This window comes from Podarcis melisellensis (assembly GCF_964234715.1).
Source record: "Podarcis melisellensis genome assembly, chromosome: 6".
NCBI classification, from domain to species: domain Eukaryota; kingdom Metazoa; phylum Chordata; class Lepidosauria; order Squamata; family Lacertidae; genus Podarcis; species Podarcis melisellensis.
Window position 1 is genome coordinate 5,691,640 of NC_138538.1, and position 23,093 is coordinate 5,714,732.

Genomic DNA, 23,093 nt, shown 5'->3' on the forward strand with positions numbered 1-23,093 from the left:
TGCAGGAGTCTGTTACGCTGTCAAACAGCTCTTTCCCTCAGAAAGGTCTTCTTTGATGTTTAATCACACCTACCCAGCATGAAAGCAGCCCAGCATGACCTTGATCCTGTTCTAGCAGCCTACAGGTGAGTGCAGAAATGTGGTTTGGTGAATCACAAGCCATGTAGGCTTTGTTTAAAGACAAGCACACAGCACACAGTAATTAAGTGCCTACCTGCAGGGTTGGAGACACTGTCCACTTCCAGATAACACTCCTTGACTAGCAAAGCAACAAGAGGGCACAGACCATCAGGAACGGATCCTGAGCAAAACCTAGTGAAGTGAACCAAACTCGTACAAAAACCCAAAACTGCTCAGGCTTCTTGAAAACTGTGTTTAAAATAAGTTCCCAAGATCTTTGCAGTTTTTCTGAGATCGCAACACAGTGTACATCTGAGAAAGCTGAAACATTCACATTTCATGCGTCTTGTTGCTTCCACTTAGTCAAAATAGCACAGAAATGACACTAATAAAATGCAAAAAAGATAAGTGGCTCCTGTTTAAAGAGAGAAAGAAAACCATTTTAAATGAAGCAAGCACTAGGGGGAGGAGGAAAATGAATACAAAATCAAGTTTAACCAAGAAGAGGGAAAGGCAACACGGAAAGTCAATTCAGGGTGAGTGATGCTTTCATAACACCCTAGTGTTTTAGAGAATCATCTAGGTATAGATGCACCATCACTGTGGAAGGACGTGTGGATCCAGAATTGGCCTCCACAGTCACTTACGGACTCACTGTTAAAAACGTGTTTATGGAAGACAATCTTACTCGACTACGAGTGATTGCCGAAGAAGAAGATGATGCACCATGTATGAAGGTCCTTTGTCCCTATTCTATCACCACACCACATATGAACCAATAAAGACAGCAACATGGAATTGGCAGTCTACATAACCAAAGTTCCCAAGGTAGGAGACAGGAAAGTTCAAGGGAAAGTGAAAATTACTTCCATGGAAGTTTTCCTGCACTTTTGGTTTAGGTATTAACAAGCCAAACTGAGTACACAGGGAACCACTTTGCAGATATGGCCAGCAAGGGTTGGTTTGTGTGTGAAATCCAACTTTCAAGTCAAGGTGGGAGGAAAATGGAATGTCTTCTGGAGTGTGCCCCCCAAACAAAAAAGCTTTATTCATGCCAAACACTAGGACTCCTCAAATCCTGATGTCCTTGGTTCCATACAAGATGATGGCAATGAAAAGGGAGTCAAGAGGAACTCAAATCTCCAGCATTTTCTAGAACTGCTATTAATCCATTGGGATTCTGTCATTTGGACAGACAAGGCCTCCATTGTGCATAGCTTGTTTTCTACGGCGTTTAGAAACGTGTTTATGAAAGTCCAGTATTAAAACATTTGTCTTCCAGTTGAAATATAATAAGCTCAAATGCAAGAAGAGTCTTGGATTCTAGCCCCTGCCCTGCAACCTCCCTTGAGTATATTAAAGTATTTGGTTATTGGCCATGTTTCCCTGGCTAAATAAAAACAATTCTGTACCCTTGTCTAGCAGCAGAGCAATCCACATTCACATAATAAAACTTTTCTTTGAGCTAGTTAAGCACTAAGAACATGGAGTAACTTCAGCAAGACAGCCTAAAACACACCAGTGAATGTGGTCTTGTGAAATGGTGGGGAGTGACAACGGGTGGAGAGGAAGAAAAGAAGTGCATAGAAAAATAAAATGAGTGAATTCCCCTCTCAGTTCTCTTTATTAGCCTGAGATTTATCCAAGCAAAGGAAGCTGAAACATTAACACAGTGATATGACCCATTAATAAAGCACTGAAACAAGTCAATGAAATGGTGTGGTTTACACCAGCAAAGCTCTTTAAAGGAAGCTGTTCATTAGTGCAAGACCAGATGGAAATTCTTGCATTAAACATTTCAGTGAACGGTAAGTATCTTCCGTGAAAGGCATTTTAACATCGAAAGGTTGTCACCAATGGGGTTTGTCTTCCTTGGATTCAGAAAAACTGGCTTTGATGTTCTTCCAGAGGAGAAACATGCATGGTGGTAGGGTTTTGTTTTGGGACTATTATTTTTTGCAAGCTCTGTCCTCAGGCTGTGTACAGATGATAGCCCTGCAGAGAATTTGAAGCCATACTGTACAGGCTTAGCAATTGCTGTCCAGCTATTTTTTTTTTTGTTATTCCTTTTTAAAAAAATTCTCTATGAATATGTTTGCAGATTTCTGTAGTACTTCAAGAAGTGTATGTTTGAAGGCCAAGATGAGCACTAAGCAGCATGATTGACAACTGCTGCCATAAGGCGTGTGACCTTCCTTAGCACCTAGTGTGATAGTGCCCATGACAAGGAACACTAGTGATCATCCGTGGAACAGTTCTGAAATCAATTGCAATGTGTGTGTTTTAATATATATATACGTTAAATAATATGCTTATACACTCTCTTTACAAGAAAAAGTAAAAATAAAAAAACAGGAAGTGGAATCTGCTCCCTGTCTTTCACAGCAATGGCCTGCTATTCAAGGTTTCATTTGGGAGTTAGCTGATGAAAACCAGGTGCTTTTTCATTCTGATCTAGTCGGTCCCATGCCCTTCATTGTCTTATATGGAGAAGTAGCTGCAATTGGAAGTAAATGTTAGGCATTAGTTAAGATTTTGCCCCTCCAGTGAACTCCAGTGCAGAGAAGACACTTCCATTGCTCTTTAGAAATGATCATCTGCACACAATCTCAGAAGCCTGTTGTCCTTGCTGCACAAAAATACAACAATAATAGCACCTTTAATATTCAATTTCCTTGCTCTGAAGGCTGCTTCCTGTGGCCGGTTTCAAGCACAATCACATTATTCTGCATAAAAATCTGTTCCAAGGATAAAATGTACAGGCCAGTTTACTATTTCAAGGCGGCACCAGAAAAGCAGCAGTAGCCAACCATGAAATATACAACTCGCCAGTTCTTAGGATCATGACCCTAGACACTTCAGGGTACAAGCCTGCAGGGTACAAGCCTGCGGCCACAACCGGTAGACAAGATGCGGAAGATCTGCATAGATGCTTAGAAAAGCATAGTCCACTTTTCCAGATTCAGGGACATAGATGCACCCATGACGAACTGTCTGGCATTAAACTTGAAGCACAGAAGCAGTAGCCAAAGAAGGAAGAACTCAGGTCATTTGGGGAGTTTGTGCCATTCTCTCGGGGCTGCCAAAGAAATCTGAAATCTACCCTTTTCAATGCTCACCTCAGTCTTTCATATTTCTTGTGCAGTTCCTCTCAATTTCAAATGAGGCGGTCACAGGGTAACTTCTGGGTGCATTGTGGCACACCTCCTATTTCCCACTCTGCTGTCCTTACTGGCACCCAGAGGTCTGCCACTGGTGATGGACAATTTACCTTTCCACCTGGCAGAGCAATCCCTGATTCATCTAAGGGAACTATGACACAAACATGTGGGATAGCAGGGATTGGTACACTTGCTGCGAAAAATTAATGCGTCCAAGACCTGACAAAAAATACCCCACATGGGCACGTCCTAACAGAGCTTGGAAGAACTTGGCAAAGAAGGTGGTACGCTGAATATTGCCATATGTCACTGAACAAGAGAGAAAGACAGCCACACCAGAAGAAAAGTGCATTTACAAGACTTGGCCACTAGGGGACACTTTTGCAGCAAATATCCCTGCATCATACAGCATCACAAATCAAACCTCAGAGGAGGGTATCTTTATATTACAAATGCCAATGGGCAACTGAATCCTTTGCTCAATTGACCTGAGGGCAAGTGTCCCAGTTCTAGTGCAGACTATAGACCTGAAAGGCTATTGATCTCTCTGGCTTACTGAAAGAGTTGCATTATTAAAGGGAAAAGTCCTGAAATGCTCACACTGCTCTGTTTACCATGGGGAAGGTAAAAAAAGTTAAAGGACCCCTGGACGGTTAAGTCCAGTCAAAGGCGTATGGGATTGCGGTGCTCATCTCACTTTCAGGCCAAGGGAGCTGCCGTTTGTCCGCAGACAGCTTTCCGGGTCATGTGGCCAGCATGACTAAACCACTTCTGGAGCAGTGGAACACCGTGACGGAAACCAGAGAGCACGGAAATGCCGTTTGCCTTCCTGCCGCAGTGGTACCTATTTATCTACTTGCACCAGCATGCTTCCCAACTGCTAGGTTGGCAGGAGCTGGGACAGAGCAACAGGAGCTCACCCCGTTGCGGGAATTCGAACCACGGACCTTGCAATCAAGGCATCCCCAACCTTCGGGCCCTCCAGATGTTTTGGACTACAGTTCCCATCATCCCTGACCACTGGTCCTGTTAGCTAGGGATCATGGGAGTTGTAGGCCAAAACATCTGGAGGGCCGCAGGTTGGGGACGCTTGTTCCAATCGGCAAGCCCAAGAGGCTCAGGGGTTTAGACCACAGCACCACCCGCGTCCCGGACTTTACCATGGGTAAACTTGTCACGAATCCCTGGCTGCTGGAAGCAGAGTTGTTTCAAAATGTTTTGGTAATTATTGTTTGAGAAGTAAGAGTCCTCCATATTTCAAGCTGACAGTAGAGGAAAATTTGAGGGGGGAAGCTCCATGGGGCCTGCATACAATCTGGTTGGCTCTCACTGAAAGACAAGGACATGATTCTAAGCATTTCAGGACCATGTGAAGGACAACAGGCAAGAAAGTGGAAACGTTTCAGGGGAAATGTTTGCTGATACAGTATCTGGAGGGAACAAATAAAGAGCTTGTTTGCTTGAGGGGGAAAAAATGCTCCACACACAAGACATTTTTGTACACAAGGACATTAGCAAGGCTACTTGAGCTTTCCCAACACAACCTTCCTCTTCCCTGCCCCATCCCAAACAGATTGAGCAGAAGAAAAATCCCTAAGAAATCCAACTGAAATCCTTGTCGGTATCCTCAGAGTTTTCATTCTCCTGTGGAGAGTCAATGTCATCTTTGTCATCTTCCAAAATCACGTCGTCTTGTGAAATCTCTATGTCATCTTTCCATTTGATGTCATCGTCACCCCCCATGTCTTCATCTCCTTCTGCTTTGAGGTCGTCAGGATCTTCCATATATGGGCCTTCTTCTGTGCCGTACAATTCGTCAGGGGAGCCATCTCCTCCGCTGGCATCCAAGTGGCTGGCCATGCCTTGGCCAGAACAATCTGTGCAAATGCCATGGCGGCGGGAACCGTGCTTAATCCCCACGCTGGCTGCAGACATAAACACTCGGTTGCACACTTTGCAGACGTATTTTTTGTCTTTGCTGTGGACCTTGATAAGGGGAGCAGGGAGGAAAGACAAAGTTAAGGCAGGTGGGTCTGCAAGTAAGAGACTTTATGGTGTAATGGCAGCTAGATCACATTGCAACAAATAGTGAAGTTTTTTGTTTTTCTTTTTAGAGCAGCTGTCTCTAATTTCTTCATTTTGTTCTAACATGATTTCGTCTGCCAGCAATCAGGAATAGATGCAGGAAACCTTGAAAGCATAAAAGCAGAACATGCCGCTGTGTTGCCTCTAAACAAGGCTATGAGTTTCAGAAGGCACATTTTAGTTACCCTTGCACAGATTAGGATGGCCAGGCAATGCTCATTTTAACACTGGAAGGGTCATAACAAAAATTCAAAATGGACAATCTCCCGTCTGTGTGCCCCTTTATATGTATCACTCACAGACTCATGCTGCCAAAAGTGACTAAAAAGTGGAGGTTTGATTTTATAATCTTGAAGAAGTACCGTATCAATGTTTGTTCTGAGCTAGGATTCAGTGTCTAGGGTTAAACTAGGGGAGATTATTTTAATTTAATTGTATTTTGTTTTCAAATGTAATGGTTATTATTTGCCCTGAGTCTCGTAAGGCAAGGCAACCTACAAATTAAATAAAATAACATTTGAAACGACACAAATAAAAGGAGTCCAGGAGAACAGGCCTTGGAGAGAGAGAGAGAGAGAGAGAGAGAGAGAGAGAGAGAGAGAGAGAGAGAGAGAGAGAGAGAAAGAAAGAAAGAAAGAAAGAAAGAAAGAGTAGCTGGATGAAGCTCTGGGGCTACTGAGTGGCATATGACTAACTCCAGCCCAAAGGATGCAAATCAAGGGGCATCTCAGGGAGCAACCAGTCCCACGACCAGATGGCTGGGCACTCATCCGAATGGACAAGCATTCACGGAAGGAAGGAGAAGGCAGTGGGGTTTTGGGTACTATGGCAACAGATAACAGGAGCCCCTTCAATATTGCTGCTTCAGCAGTGCAGGCTAGCTGCCCATCTTGTCTATAAATGCCGCCATTTGGCAAACTAAGATGCAGCATTCGCACCTGCCTTAGGCAGCCAGAGGTGTATCAGCTGACTATATAACAAACTCTCCCCTCGAAGGGGAAAAGAAAGTCCTATCAGGAGGGAGCTGGGAGAAAGACAGGTTGTCTGCAGAAAGTACAGCCTGATGTATATTTTGGACACGGCACAGAAGGAAGTGGGTATTTTCCCTTCACAACCAAAAGCTTAGCTACTCAAGTACATGGCTTCTATCCTTCAATCCTCCTACCGAAAGGTGTAAAAAAATGTTTAAAGACCAGCTCTACCAAAGAGACAGTTCGGTCTGTATTTCTGATAACAAGAGAATCCAAATTTCACTTGGACTTCAGACAGCAAATTATGGAACCACTAACTTGACCGGAGCCCATATTAGCCAATGCCTTTCTAGAAGGTGGGGAAATCTGCTGAATGTTAAGGTGGCATTAGTGCAGCTGAGGATAACAGTACAATATACTGCACCCAAATAATGTAAGAGTGTGTGTGTGTGTTAACTGCTAGTTCTAACACAGGAGATGTGCGGTTCAGCTGTGGGAGGGGCAGGAGCACACAGTACTGAAATACATTAAGAGCAAGAATAAGGTCCACACAGAAATATATGAAGTCGCCTTCTTTTTTAGGATATGTGGATGGTCAAAATGCAGCCTCTTAAAAAGCATTTTGATTGCCAGCTGATCGATATGTAGCTTGACAATGATGTTCCTTTACATCCTTACAGACTTTTAACAAACATCACTGTCATCTGTCATGACAATTTCTTGGGCCCAACAGCCCATAAGAAAAAGCAGGACAACATATACATACACCTCCCTTCAAGACATCTCATAGTGAGAAAATCCATCATGCATTTGGCTCAAGGGTTAACAAGCATAGCAGCAATGCAGCGAGAAAGATCTGGCTTACATTTCTATGATTGGTATCAAATTCTTTCATATGACTATGGAATGAAAGTATTAAATTTACTGCATGTACTGCACTAAAGGAAAATGTTATGAAAATGATATATAGATGGTATATTACACCAGTAAAACTTGCAAAAATGTACAAAACATGTAAGAAGTGTTGGAAATGTAAAGAAAAAGATGGTACATTTTCCCATATGTGGTGGGAATGTAAGAAAGTGAAAAGCTTCTGGGAGTTGATATATAATGAGTTGAAAAAAATGTTGAAATATACATTTGTTAAGAAACCAGAGGCTTTTCTCTTAGGAATTGCTGGTAATGAAATAAATAGAAAGGACCACAAAATTTTCCAATATGCAGTAACAGCGGCAAGAATATTACTGGCTCAGAAATGGAAACAAGAACAAATACCAACGTTGGAGAAATGGAGAACGAAGCTGATGGACTATGCAGAACTTGATAAACTGACTGGGAAGATCAGATATCAACGAAATCAAAAATTCATCGAGGACTGGGGAAAATTAACAGAATACTGGGAATGTATAAATGATAACGGAATAATGTTAGTGGCATTTAGAGAAGCTCTGTAATAAAATAAGAAATATTGTAAAAAAGCAAAATATAAGAGGGGGTAGGTATAAAGGCAATACCAAAATTTGGAAATGTTTACTTAAAGAAATTAGAATTTGAATGATTGGCAGAGAAGCCAAAGGAAGTCAAAAACTGAAAAGTTTAACAGAAATTGTAATGTGGTACGATTGTATGGAAAACCAATAAAATATAATTATAAAACAAACAAACAAACTCTTTCATATGGACTGTGTCCAAACACAGAATTGTTGTAAGAGACCCAGTGTCAACTGACCCATCCCATCTCCCTGAATTAAAACATGTCTTCTTCCTTAGAACCATATGGGCTCCCCAATCAGCTGATTCCTTCTTTCCATGCAATGACCACAAAATGGGAGGAACAAAGCCTTGAAAGTTCACTTTCACTTTCTCTTCCTTTCACAGACAGACAAAGGAACATGTGCACATAAAACACCAACCTTTCATGTTCTCAACCGCAAACCACTCCTGCGTTTTCCACCTGGACCCTGCCCTTCGGAGCAACTCCAAAGGCGCCAAACTTACCAAGGTATGCCGTTTCATGTGCTCCCGGCGGGTGAATTTCTTCCCACAAATTTCACAAGGGTAGGGTCGTTCTCCAGTGTGGGATCGCATATGCCTCTTCAGGATGCACTGGTGCATGGCTGAGAAACTGCAGTAGGGGCATTTGAACTTCTTTCTGATCACCGTGAATTCGTTTACTGGAAGAGAAACACAACACAGTGCAGGTTACAACTCTAGCACAGTCCTGTTCTTCAGCAGACACACAACTAACTGCTTATCCAACAGACCAACAGAAAAACTCTTCTAATGGGAATCAAGGGCACAAAGGGCAAAGCTTCAGAAACTTCTTTTGTAGCAGGGTTTTTAGTATTCTTGCTGTAACCTTATAGACTTACACGCCATTCCCATACTTACAGGCCCATTCCCATATTTAACTAGAATTCCATTTATTTATTGATTTATAAGATTTCTTACCCACCCTTCACCATAATGCCCCATGGTGGGTTACAAGAATAAAATATACAATTATAAAGACAGATACAACTATCACAATGATGAATCACAGAAAAACTGCTCCACATGGAACAGAATGATGTGACAGAGCAGGAAGTATGCACTGGGCATCTTAATTGTTGTTCCTTTTGTTGTTGTTGTATATCACTGAAGTGTTCCTATAGAGACGTAACCCTTTATAAATAGACTAAGTTAAGGTTCATTGTCTTTCCTCATGGAAAGTTGGCCAACTCTTATAAAGACAAGCTGTGCTCTTCTGTTTAATGGGTGTGTATTTCATGGGTATGGGACACAGGTGGAGCTGTGAGTTAAACCACAGAGCCTAGGACTTGCCGATTAGAAGCTCCAATTGCTCGGTCCCTGCTCCTGCCAACCTAGCAGTTCGAAAGCACATCAAAGTGCAAGTAGATAAATAGGTACCACTCTGGCGGGAAGGTAAACGGTGTTTCCATGCGCTGCTCTGGTTCGCCAGAAGTGGCTTAGTCATGCTGGCCACATGACCCAGAAGCTGTACGCCGGCTCCCTCGGCCAATAAAGTGAGATGAGCGCCACAACCCCAGAGTCGGTCACGACTGGACCTAATGGTCAGGGGTCCGTTTACCTTTATTTCATGGGTACAGGAAGGCTCTCACAAAAATGGTACTCACAGAATCATAGAAAGGAAGAGTTGGAAGGGATCCCAAGGGTGATCTAGTCCAACCCCCTGCAATACAGGAATTCTGCCCACAACCATCCTTGGGCAGCGTTAGAAACTGAGATATGAAAGCTAGGAGTGAAATGGCACCTTAAACCTAGGTTATGGGCACAACAATGGAATGTCTAAGGGTGCTTTTTTTAAACAAAAATACAAAGGGTGCTTTTTTTTAACAAAAATACAAAATGAATGAACTGCAGCTAAAATATTATGTTCATTTTTAACATGGTATAGTCCTTCCCCAGCCCACTCCCCTAATATTCTTAAGAGGGTCTCTTTTCTAGTCTTCAGAGAGTAGCTGGAAGTAGGGAGGCAGAAAAAGGTCCTCCTTTCTTTCTACTCTGAAGTTTTAATCTGAAATCTTAGGCACAGTACTGTGCCCAGAGCTCAGAAACTGCTTGCACTAATGAAATTCCTGGTCGCAAAATGCGCCTAGAACAACGGATGTTTCGAACACTGTCTCTGGGTGAGCTCCAACCACCAACCTTCGGGTTAACAGCCAGATGCACCGACCCATTCCGCCACAGAGATTCATCTCAATCAATCTGCACAGTTTCATAACACAATATATTGGGAAGCCCAATAAGCTTCCAAGATTTACCAGGGAGAAGACTGTTGGCTTGAAATGATTTACACTAATTCAAAGAGAGGGCATACTGTTTTTAAAAATATAAATAAATGCCTTTGGAAGCAGATGAATTTCCCCAAATCAATCTTTACCTACATTACTAATATTCCCCTGTAACATACAACCATGGAAAAATACTGGGTATGTTCTAGCCTAGGGTTGCCCTCTCAGTGCATGCTAGGCTATAGTGAAGCCCAGAAGGCCTGGCCATTTCCAAGAATGAAGCAAGCATATACCCAATAATATTTTGCTGTGGTGTGTACTAACACCCGATAGCGGGAATTAGCAAACATTTCTCAACAGCAGGGGAATTAGCAAAAAAATCTCAACAGCAGATGCTTCCTATTAGGACAGGATAGTCTCAAGGTCTGAAATTCTGTACAAGCAAATGTATTGATTTAAGCTGCAACACCTTTGTACTGGTTAGAGACCCATACAGCTATCACTGTGTCAGTGCAGAAACAAGAAGTAGCTTCATCAGAAAGGTTTTTCTGGTGGGACTGTCAAATACTTTGCTGTAGCTGAAGATTGTCAGTACTGTATCACCAAGGTCTGATGAAACACCAAGAAAGAGAAGTAACTATTTTCTAAAGCACATCCTCTGTTACTTGTCCTATGTGCAGGTGTCTGGTGTTCAGGCAGAGCTCGCCTTAGCAACAATACCCTGATGCTTGGAATCAGGCCAGAAATAACTTGCTGTGAGCCAGTGAACCGTAAATGCAACACACCAACGACTGCATGCGGGACCTCATTTTACAATCCTGGACTAGCCCCAAAGTGAAATGGCGCTTGTGGGGTAACATCACTATTAACCTTTCAAATGCAGAATTGCACGTTGACCAAAAAAACAAGAAAAGGGTTGCACACTTATCTAATCACAGCCACCTATAAATCATTTTCACTGCTGCAAACGGAGAGAGTGTACCAGCAACAGCAAACAATATATTGTGTTAAATTATTTTTCTATACACGATATAGCTCACAATCCCAATTAAATATTGGGATTATAGTACTCCCCTTTGTGACTTTTTGAATATTTTGGATGAAAAATTCACATAATTTTTTGGACTATCAGTAGTGCTTCTCCTTGTTGTCCTGCTTTTAGAAGAGATGTGCACTCAGATAGACTCTAGGGAAACTGCAGTAACGAGAGCCTCGGGGTCTAATTTGCCAACAAACTCTACAGAGCAGCTGGGTAAATGCTTCCCCCGCCAAATAAGATTGGAAGTGGAATATGCACTAACTAAACAGGTGAAAACAGCAGCTTGAATCTTATTTGTTGAAAGGTAATCATCTATTTAAATTAACAACTTCCAGAGGGATAGCCATGTAAGTCTGCAACAGCAAAAACAACAAAGTCCTTAAATACTAAAAAAAATTATTATGGCATAATCCCATACTAAATTTATTAGTCTTTAAGATATCACAATATTCTTTTTATCTAAATATTCACTCTCTTCTCTACTGCTTTATCTTAAAATATCACATACTAAATGATGATGGTAAACCTTGATTAAACCCAGATGGCCTTCTCCATAATAGCACCCCTGCAGGGGAACATGCTCCCCTCTAGAGGTTTAGTTGGAACCAATATTATCCAGTTTTAGGCACCAGCTGAAGACTTGTCTTTTCATCAGGCTTTTTAAGGTAGTGGGACGCTTAAATTCAGGAAAGTGAAAGGCTGATTTTATGCTATTATTTGTTTTACTTATGATTTTGTTCTTAACATTTATTACTTTAGGAAATTATTACTTTAAGCTGGAGTTACAGGACAAACAACAGAGCGTGGTTGTTTTTACAAATAAAAATGATGAATTTTACTAAACGAATTTTGCTAGTACCAAATATTTGGGTCCTAATGCTCAAGTTAGGGAGTCTGCAGGAAAAATCAAGGTGGCAAACAAAATAATAATTATAATTATTTATTATTTATACCCCGCCCATCTGGCTGAGTTTCCCCAGACACTCTGGGCGGCTCCCAATCGAGTGTTAAAAACTATACAACATTAAATATTAAAAACCTCCCTAAACAGGGCTGCCTTCAGATGTCTTTTAAAAGTAGGATAGCTGCATATTTCCTTGACATGTGATGGGCAAGTAGGGTCTCAGCCTGCGTACCTGATGGAGCTGGTAGACAGCTGCCCTGGACACAGAATTAACCTGCGTCTCCATGGACAGCTGTGAGTCCAAAATGACTCCCAGGCTGTGCACCTGGTCTTTCAGGGGCACAGTTATCCCATTCAGGACCAGGGAGACCCCCCACACCCACCTGCCCCCTGTCCCCCCCAAACAGTACTTCTGTCCTGTCAGGATTCAACCCCAAACTGTTAGCCGCCATCCATCCTCCAACCCCCTCCAGGCACTCACACAGGACATTCACCGCCTTCACTGGTTCTGATTTAAAAGAGAGGTAGAGCTGGGTGTCATCTGCATACTGATGAACACCCAGCCCAAACCCCCTGATGATCTCTCCCAGCGACTTCATGTAGATATTAAAAAGTATGGGGGAGAGGACAGAACCCTGAGACACCCCCACAAGTGAGAGCCCAGGGGTCTGAACACTCATCCCCCAACACCACTTTCTGGACACGGCCCATAGGATGATTACACTACAGATAATGGGAGGAAAAATGCATCTAACACAGAAGAAACTAACAATATTGTGATCAATACGCAGACTGTATGCATTCTGATGATTCTTCCTTTTATAAAAAGGAATCCCAATGAAAGACTCATACAAAGAATGTAAATTTGCACATACAATTGCAAATAGTCCACCTTACAAGAGGTGGGAGTTTCTTGGCAAAAGAAGGGAGGCAAGAGAGAATGAAGATAAAGGTATGGAGACTAAGGGATGAACAGTTACAACAGGGGAACAGAGAACAGTCACCATGGGAGAGTCTCAGGGCTGCTACACACAATACACACTGAATGTCATACAGAGACCATCTTCAGTTGGAACGCCTTCATGATTAGCACATATGCCTACTTCAAATACTGTACTAATGTTCATGGTTTCTTATCTTATGCTCCCAATGGTTTCATTCTATTCAAATAATATTTGAACAGAGGTGCCATGTGTCAGGAAGGTGATGTAGTTACTGTTCATGCCAACTCTGTAGGCTACAAGGAAGTTCATTAATTAGCATCAAACATGGACCTGAGAGATGTGAGTTCACAGGAGCAACACATTTAATGTCAAATTTCCCCCTAAACCGACCATTTGCTAATTGTCAAATTAAGTGAGTCACCACAAGCTTCAGATGGAAACAAGGGAAACTAAACTAGGTAGAAATTAAAGAGTCATGATTACAAAATAGAGAGCGAGAGAGCAGAACTGATGCTTTTAGCACCTTGGCTGTTAAATCTCAAGTAAATTGAATAAAATAATACTGAATGATCATACACTTCCTTTCAAAGGTAGATGCTTGGTTTTTCTTAATTTATATACACTCAGGAACCACTAAATTTCAGCCCAGTTGAGTAAATCAGTTTCCGCAACAGCAGACCATTCACACAACAGAGGGAGCATAAAGTTAAGATTGTATTCTTTAATCTAGCAGTACTGCAAGCACAATTTGAAATAGATGTACAATATTATCACACCTAAACACCCGTTATCAGTCAAAATAAATACTTCAAGGATTTATAATTCTATACCAAAGTCTAAGAGTTAATCTAACTGCATTCTAATTCTTAGTCTGCTCTTATTCGATGTTTAAGAGATTCATCTCACTTTGACAATACAACCTGTCTTCTTAATATCCAAATATTATTCTTATAAGGTAGTGATCAGCAAACGGGATCAAGTTATAGTGATACCCTTCTCCAATTGCCCCTCTTCACTAGCAGTGGACTAGACAAAATAAATGGCTTGTATTAGATAGTTTCATAATAAACCAGTTACTAAAAAGTCTAGACAAAATGAGCAAACTATATGCCGTTCAAGTAAAGGTCACAGAGGGTTAACTACAGCCTGCACTTCAACTTCACTATTTTAAAAACCATTCAGACACAGAACAAGCAACTTTACAAAGAAAGTGACAGCCATGTAATTGGTTAATTTCTCAAAGCTTCATTAAGACAACCGAGAGCAGAAGGTAGTATAACAGAAATCTGCCTGCTAAGACTTGGATATCTCATCCGATTATAATCTCTATTCATAGGCTTTTTAGGTTTTGGTATTCTTTCAAAAAAAACCACCTGTAAGTGTGTGAGTGAACGCACCATGTGCAAGGGAATCATTCCAATGGCTACTGAAATCATACCATCTTCAACAACTCTCAAAGCTACTGTTTATATATTTTATTTATTAAATTTGTATACCATCCTTCATTCAAAGAACTCAGGGTAGTTCACAGCATACAAATACAAAATACTTAATAAAAACAAGAACAAAACAATAACCACCTTGCTTCCACAACACATTTAAAAGGACACATAATGTTAATTGGGGAAAAGGTCTGGTTGAAGAGGAACTTTTTTGCCTGGCGCCTAAAGATGTACAGTGAAGGCGCTAGGCGAGTCTCCCTGGGGAGGGCATTCCACTGCAGAAAAGGCCCATTCTCGTGTTGCCACCCTCCAGATTTCTCATGGAGGATGCACATGACGAAGGGCCTCAGGTGGTGGGTGATATCGGAGTCTGGGTCAGTTCATATGGGTAGAGGCGGTCCTGGAGGTATTGAGGTCCTGAGATGTTTAAGGCTTTATAGGTCAAATTCAGAATTTGAATTGGGCCTAGAAACTACCGTATTTTTCGCTCTATAAGACGCACCAGACCACAAGACGCACCTAGTTTTTGGAGGAGGAAAACAAGAAAAAAATATATTCTGAATCTCAGAAGCCAGAACAGCAAGAGGGATCGCTGCACAATGAAAGCAGCAATCCCTCTTGCTGTTCTGGTTTCTGGGATAGCTGTGCAGCCTGCATTCGCTCCATAAGACGCACACACATTTCCCCTTACTTTTTAGGAGGGAAAAAGTGAGTCTTATAGAGCAAAAAATACATTAATTGGCAGCCAGTGCAGTTGGGCCAGGATCAGTATAATATGCTCAAACTCATGCTCCATTGAGCAACCTGGCCGCTGAATTCAGCAACAGCTGAAGTTTCCGAACCTTCTTCAGAGGCAGCCCTACGCATAACACATTGCAGTAATCTAACCTAGAATGTGTATAGATGACAGAAGTTAGGCTATCCCTGTCCAGATAGGGGTGCAGCTGGGCCACCAGCTGAGCTGATGGAAAGCACTCCATGCGGAGGCCACCTGAGCCTCAAGCAACAGCAACAGATCCAGGAGCACTCCCAAACTATATACCCACTCTTTCAGAGAGAGTGTTACCCCATCAAGAGCAAGCAAATTCCCTCCCATCTGGTCTACGGAACCACCCACTAACAGTGCCTAGTCTCATATGAACTGAGCTTCAGTTTGTTGGCTCTGTGTTATCAGCATATTGCTGACAACAGTTTGACATCTACAGTTTCCTGCAGATGTTAAACACCAAAGGGGAGAACATTGAACCCTGAGGAACTCCACCCTGAAGGCTCTAGGGGCCAAAGACCACTTGCCAAGCATCACCCTCTGGAAACGATCATCCATGTAGGGCAAAGCAGTGTCACCTACCCCTAACTGGGACAGCTGCTCCAGAAGGATAGCATAGTCAGTGGTATCAAAAGCTGTTGAAAGATCAAGGAGAATTAATAGGGACACATTTCCCATTTTGCTTCTGACTGAGGGCAACCAAGGCAGTTTCTGTGCTGAAACTGGGCCAAAATTCTGATTGAAATAGAATCTCTGTGTGTGCACCCTACATTTGTAAAGTCTGGAACAGCTGGAACTGTGTTTTTTTTTTTATAATTCATGTTGGAACTATGAAGATAGTGCTTGCTTTTAATGCTGCTCATAACCTCCATATACCACAGAAATGAGCTTGGTCAGACAGCTTTCTCCCATGGCTGGTTTAATGTTGGGAGAGTGGGTGTAGGGAACGTGTGGATCTTTATATTTTGCTGGATTACAACTCCCATCATCCCTAACCACTGGCCTTGTGGGCTGAGGCTGACAGGAGTTGAAGGCCAACAGCACCTGGAGAGAACCATGCTGGCAATCCATGCTAAGCTAGATATGGTGAAAATGTATCACAAGTCAGATGCACCAACTATTACCGACTTACTTACTTACTTACTTACTTACTTACTTACTTACTGTATTTGCATGTCTGTGAGATGGCTCACAGAAAATAGAAATACACAAACATTATATTACATGGGAAGTTAATCTTGCCATTGGGAGCAGCTTGCATGCAGTTGCATTTCAAGTGAGCATTATTAGACATGGTTGTAGTGCAATGCTATACATGTCTGCTCAAAAGTTATAATTGCAATGAGACTTACTGTCAGGTAAGTGTGCATACGACTGCAGCCTTAACTGACAAGTTAAAATCCAAAGCAGGTTTCTCCACAATGCAGCACAGCAGAATCCAGGGAAGAAAGTTCAGTTTGCTGTATTAATTTATTTACAAACCTTGTTTTATCTTTTCTATAAAACACAAGATATGCACAACCAAATGAAAAATACAATATAGCAATTTACATTTTTGAAAGGCAGATGGGACCAGCAAACTAGACTAGAGAATTCTTTACTATGTACTACTGGTATTTTATTGGGCTAGGTGCTTAAAGTTTTATAATTTCTTTGTCAGCAAAAAGAACTTTCCTCCTCAAGCAAACTTTGGCAATGCATTGGTCAAGGAGAGGCAACAGTTAATACATTTTTCAATTAAAATTTTATTTAAAACAATCCCCATTTCAAATATGCACCTATGTCTAGCTCTGTAAAACAAGAGCACCACTAGAAATTACATTCATCCCACAGCTTATTTCTGAATTTCACAGTAGTGACAATAAACATATCTGGAAGTATTTAATAGTTTAGTAAAGGTGCTATAGTACAGGCATTTATAGCATACTTTTTGTCTAATGAACACAATTAAAATATACAAGAGATTTGCAAGAGAAGCGATCTGTAAACAGCATTGACTGGCTGGTGTCCTTCATGTCACCAAGAAATACCACTTCTATCCCCTGACCAGTTTTGTGCTCTAATAAAAGCTATTTTTAAAATGTTTAAGATGATGCGATGGTCAGATGCAACCAGTGCTTTAGAAAATAAAAATGGGTGTCGTGGTGTAAAACAGGAATGAATGGAAGAGGAAGAAAGGCTCACTGTTGAAGCAGTGTTTGATTTGCTAGTAGGCATGTACTTGTCTTTCTAACTGTCAAAAAAGAAACTGGGCTCACTCCTCAGCTGAAGGGGGGGTATCAAGAACTCCTCCACCCATTGCACCTTTCTTTTATCCATCGTTACTTTTGCAAGCACTGGATTTGTGCAAAAGAATAATTCATTTCATTTGGGTTTGCGTTAAGAAAAGATGCTGCTGCACTGCATCCCAATTAGATTATAAGAGTCATTATCAGTGTCACCAAGGACAAAATAATGATAGAGCAACACTCTGTAAATAGCACCATAATAATGAACATTTATTTACAAGTAATGCTGTTAACCTTTAAAAGGTTTCAGAAGTCATTCACTTTGCAAATATATTCATTCATTCATTCCCACAAAATGCATACTTTTGCATCTCAAAAGTGTTATTGTTATCAAAACATACAGTGTTCTTATAAGTTCAAGTATTGTTTCTGAGGTACTTTTTATGGCTTTGCTTTTTAAAAAATAGAAAACCTCTTTGGTAGAATAATTGTAGCACACTAGATTGGAGCTTTATTACAATTTAAAGTACAACCCTAACCATGTATACTCATAAGTAAGCACTATTGGGGCTGATTCTCAGGTAAATGGATTAGGACTGAAGTCTTACTTACTATTCACGCAAGTTTCTTACTACCAGTAATAATAAACTTTTACTTCATTTGCAACATGATGACCACTCTCAGAAAGTTAAAATTGCCTCCTTTATCCTCAAGAGGGCCTAACAGCACAGCCCTAATGAATTAAATTTGATTTGCACAATCAGGACCATAGCAGAACTAAATGTTAAGATGTTTTAAAATATACATTTATTATAATGTATAATGGAGCAGGAATGTTCACTATGCTGCTGCCCTTAATGCACGCCTGATTAACTGACTGAGCAAAGCATGTACCAAATTTCATTGGATTTACTGCTGTGAAATAGCACTTTCCCCCTATAATCTCTTAGCTAACCCTTTCCAATAGAGCAGGCATAGGCAAACTCGGCTCTCCAATGGGACTACAATTCCCATCTTCCCTGACCACTGGTCCTGTTAGCTAGGGATCATGGGAGTTGGTAGTCCCAAAAAACGTCTGGAGGGCCGAGAAGCGATCTGTAAACAGCATTGACTGGCTGGTGTCCTTCATGTCACCAAGAAATACCACTTCTATCCCCTGACCAGTTTTGTGCTCTAATAAAAGCTATTTTTAAAATGTTTAAGATGATGCGATGGTCAGATGCAACCAGTGCTTTAGAAAATAAAAATGGGTGTCGTGGTGTAAAACAGGAATGAATGGAAGAAGAAGAAAGGCTCACTGTTGAAGCAGTGTTTGATTTGCTAGTAGGCATGTACTTGTCTTTCTAACTGTCAAAAAAGAAACTGGGCTCTCTCCTCAGCTGATTTACTGCTGTGAAATAGCACTTTCCCCCTATAATCTCTTAGCTAACCCTTTCCAATAGAGCAGGCATAGGCAAACTCGGCTCTCCAATGGGACTACAATTCCCATCTTCCCTGACCACTGGTCCTGTTAGCTAGGGATCATGGGAGTTGGTAGTCCCAAAAAACATCTGGAGGGCCGAGTTTGCCTATGCCTGCAATAGAGTAATCCCTACAATCATATACATCATAAAAATTCATCCAATCTTCTAGTATAAAATGAACACACCAATCATCAAACATGAATCAGCAAGTCTACTGTAGCAATACGCTGTCTGCTATACACTGAATATTTTTCATAAACAGGATTATAAATTCAAGCAGTGGATTCAGTTTATAACATGACAGTCTTTAAGAGGAACCAGGATGGCTAGTGATTATTTGGTTCACTAAACATAGGCAGAGTTTTATGATACATGTAAGAACAGGCCTTCAGAATGGTGGGCTCCCCGTTTACAGAATTCTCTCCCCAGGGAGGCATGCCTGGCAGCAACATTAGGTGTCTTTAGGTGCCAGGCAAAAATATTCCTTTTCTCCCAGGCTTTTAAATCTTAATTTCCTGCTCATCTTTTAGTGGGGGAGGGATTGAGTTCGATCTGTGCATAGATAATACTTGTGTACTTAAGTTTGTTTTATTCTGTTTTTATACTTGTTCTTTGGAAGTCACTTGGAGTTCTTTTTTCTGAGAAAAGTGACTAATAAATAATGACGACAACAAAACCAAGTAGTGTCAATCTAAACGAAACAGTATCATAATACCCTTCTTAGAATTAATGAAAAACTCAGCTAGCTTCTGAATTTCAGCTTTTTCCTTCAAGCTTAATGCTTAAAAAAAGACTAGTTGGCCGGGGTGTGTGTGTGGCTGTTAGGGGGTCATAATCCAGTATGTAGCGTCTGAATGGTCATCAATCAGGGCACTGTTAGACAAGATGGTGTTTGCCACTTTCCAAAAGTTTCCATGTTTTGATGCCACCTGAAGTCTTTTATTCTGGGTAAAGGCTATGCTGAATCTTAAGGCAGCAACCTGCCATTTCTATGTCTTTGTTTTGTTTAATATTGTTTAACACTGAAGCACAGAAAGCCAGCTCACAGATTTATGCTTTTTTTGATGGTGGTGGTCATAATGCAAATATTACGATACTGCTCCTGTCTGGATTGAGTACATGCAATGGCCACCCAGTCTTTTGAAGACATTAAATCCTAGTAGGAACTACCCATTAGGAACATCTTACACACATCCAAGATGTGCTGCACTCAGTGGGATACACGCAGGAGACTTTCATGGGTAGCTATTCTGTTTTAGCCTCAACACTTTATACTGTACATTGTCTCCTTACTAGCAAAAAATAAGCATCATGCAAGCAAATAAACAAGAGCTATTCCTTCAGAGACACAGAGCTTTCCCTTTTTTCCCTCTCAACTCCTGTGTGCTGATCTCTGTCTGCCCTGCTGTGCTTTCTTCTCTCATGACCTACTGTTTGTCAAAGAGCAAAGTAAATTATTCAGCAGTTGCCAGACGGTAAAATGGCAGGCTAGTTGTGCTAATTGGAAGAGAAAAAGTATTTGCTTGCACGCTCATCCCCTGCCAAACACAAATTTTTGCTAGTCAAGAAAGAGATGGCAAGAAGGGTTTTGTTATTCAAAAGGCAAAAGGTCCAAATACAGCTTTTTCCCCCAACTGGCTTTGGATTTTTGCCCCCCACCCCCAGCAAGAAATTGTATTTCTAGTGTCACCCAACATAATCTCTGGACTGGAGAGATTAAGGAACCTCTAGAAACCAATTTTGAGGAATTAGTAGTAACTTATCTCCTTGGTTCCTGCCAAGCTAGCAGTTCGAAAGCACGTCAAAATGCAAGGAGATAAATAGGTACTGCTCCGGCGGGAAGGTAAAACGTCATTTCCGTGTGCTGCTCTGGTTTGCCAGAAGCGGCTTAGTCATGCTGGCCACATGACCTGAAAGCTGTCTGCGGACAAACGCCGGTTCCCTTGGCCTATAGAGTGAGATGAGCGTGCAACCCCAGAGTCGGTCACGACTGGACCTAATGGTCAGGGGTCCCTTTACCCTTTACCTTTATCTCCTTGGTAGTCAGTTTGCACCTGAAGCTAAGACTAAGGTAAATGAAACTAGAAGTCATTTCTACCAATCACTGGTGCTTCTATGCACATATCACATACTTTTGCTCAATATTCTATTCTACAAATGATAGGGATTTGGTTCTTAACATATCTGTAGGTCTGTTCTCCAAGAGGAGAAGCAAAAGAGGAAGACAGGCAGCAAGAAAGAAAATGACGACTTTCCCCAAGAGCGGGACTTCCTAACAAGACTAGGGTGTGAAAAGTACTTTTAAAATGATTTTACTAGAGGACATTTTTACAGGACTAACAAAAAATGAAAAGCAAAACCAACGCCACCAACAATAGCAGCAGCATAACAAAAAACAACATTAAGAGGGAGAAGCCTCTACAGTTGTTCAAAGCAAAGTCAGTAAGCTAATAATCAAGCAGAGAACAGGTAATAATTTTAAGTTTAAAAAAATCCAGAATTGTAATTGGAAATAACATAGCCTTAGGAGGACAGGATTCTTATTATCGTGAGAAATGAATGCCTGCCTTCCTTTTGAACACTTAAGAAAAAAAATATTGAAGCACCTTGAAATATTTTTATACAGCCATTAAAGGAGAACTGGTACCAACAATAGACAAAGATGGGAAACTAGTTTAATAAATTCTAAATACCTTTGTCCTGAAGACTAAAAATCTGACATTGTGGAGCAAGTTGTAGTTCTTTTCACAAGGAGAATTATAGATAAGTAATGTTCAAAATCATTTTTCCTTTGAGGGCTTCCCTTTTCTACCCACCAGTTATTCACTATTAGTCTTCAGGCCATTTCTGGACACCTCCTCCAAGCTTCTATATAATATTCCTCTCAAGCAACTATTAATGGGAAACATTTCTCCTTGGATCATAACACTTGCTGGCAAGTTTTCAGTTTTAGGTGTGTTCTAGATGGCCCAAGATTTGTGCTTGTTATCACAAGGTGGTTCTGTACCCAGGTCCATCTTTTAGCTACACCAAAAACAAGTTAGTATTTTCATGGCTGTCTCTCATTTATACTGTCCTGATTTCTAGGATTCAAAAGAAGTGTAGCCTACCCAATTGAAGAAACAACAGATTTTAGAGAAATTGGGTTGTTGTTGTTGTTTTTACATTTTTGAAGTATTTCTATGGGAGCTAACTGTCCAAATCCACTTTCATCTAGCTGTATTACAACACTCATTACAACTGAATACAATTCACAGATGGTAAAGGTATTTGAAAATACTGTGGCCCATTTAGTACAGGGGTGGGGAACCTCTTTTGGCTAGTGGGCCAGATCACTATCTTCTTGACCCCTGTCAGGGCAAAGATGTCACCTATCAACCACCTGACATCACAATTAATTTAAGGGGATGCTGTTCTTTGTTTTTGGTCTCCCCACTTTACTCTTTCTAGCATTCCACCCCTCATATACATCCTCATATATACAGGTGTGAAGCTAGGAGTCAAGAAAAGCGATGCTCCTTTTAAGTCCTGCTTCTCTAAGTTATGCAAATGAGATAACTGGATCTTTTTTTAAAAAAAAAGGCATAATGCATTCTTAATCTGCTACAATAAACATGAAATCTGCATATCACAAAACATTTACTCTTGATCACTGCATGACACATCATTTGAATGTGATATTCATTTGCCGATATTTGAATTGTGCAACCAATCCAGCAGGCTTCAGCAGCAGGTGACTTCAATCCTGCTTTTTTAAAAAGGCATTTAAAAGATGCCTTTTGAAAACATAGGAAACTGCCTCACATTGTCACATCTTTGGTTCATCTAGCTCAGTGTTGTCTAAACCGACTAGCAGCAATTCTCCAGAGTCTCAGGCAGGGGTTTCATCCAGCCCTACCCAGAGATACTGCAGATTGAGCCAGAGGCCTTCTGCATGCAAGGCAGATGTTCTACCACATCTGTGCTGCCAGAACTTTGCCAAGTACATTATAACTGTCCTACTAATTCAGTTGCATTTTCTCCCTGTATTTTTGATATATATTTTAATATTGCTGTATACTGCATTCAGATAATGTGGGGAGGAGGTAGAGAAACGTTTTTAATAAATAATGTGCTGAGAAAATGAATGGAAAACCTTTTGATCCTTTGAACCTACTGTTAAAATCTAAAAGTGAATATCTACCCAGAAGACACTGCAACTCAGGCAGAACTACC

At 41.1% G+C, this 23,093-nt stretch overlaps 1 protein-coding gene across 4 annotated transcripts in view; it reads right to left on the reverse strand.

Annotated features, from left to right (window-relative positions):
* Positions 1 to 2,038: 2,038 nt before the first annotated feature.
* ZBTB46 (zinc finger and BTB domain containing 46) overlaps positions 2,039 to 23,093 on the reverse strand; it is a 51,432-nt gene continuing 30,377 nt past the window's right edge. For 2 of the 4 annotated variants that reach the window (XM_081916836.1, XM_081916837.1), the window contains 2 exons: positions 8,336 to 8,511; positions 2,039 to 5,267 (listed from right to left, as the gene is read on the reverse strand). In XM_081916836.1, the coding sequence (XP_081772962.1) occupies positions 4,875 to 5,267; positions 8,336 to 8,511 (569 nt within the window). In that variant the 3' untranslated portion in view covers positions 2,039 to 4,874. The remainder of the gene's footprint in view (positions 5,268 to 8,335; positions 8,512 to 23,093) is intronic. The other 2 variants (XR_014169706.1, XR_014169707.1) reach the window with 1 other exon arrangement.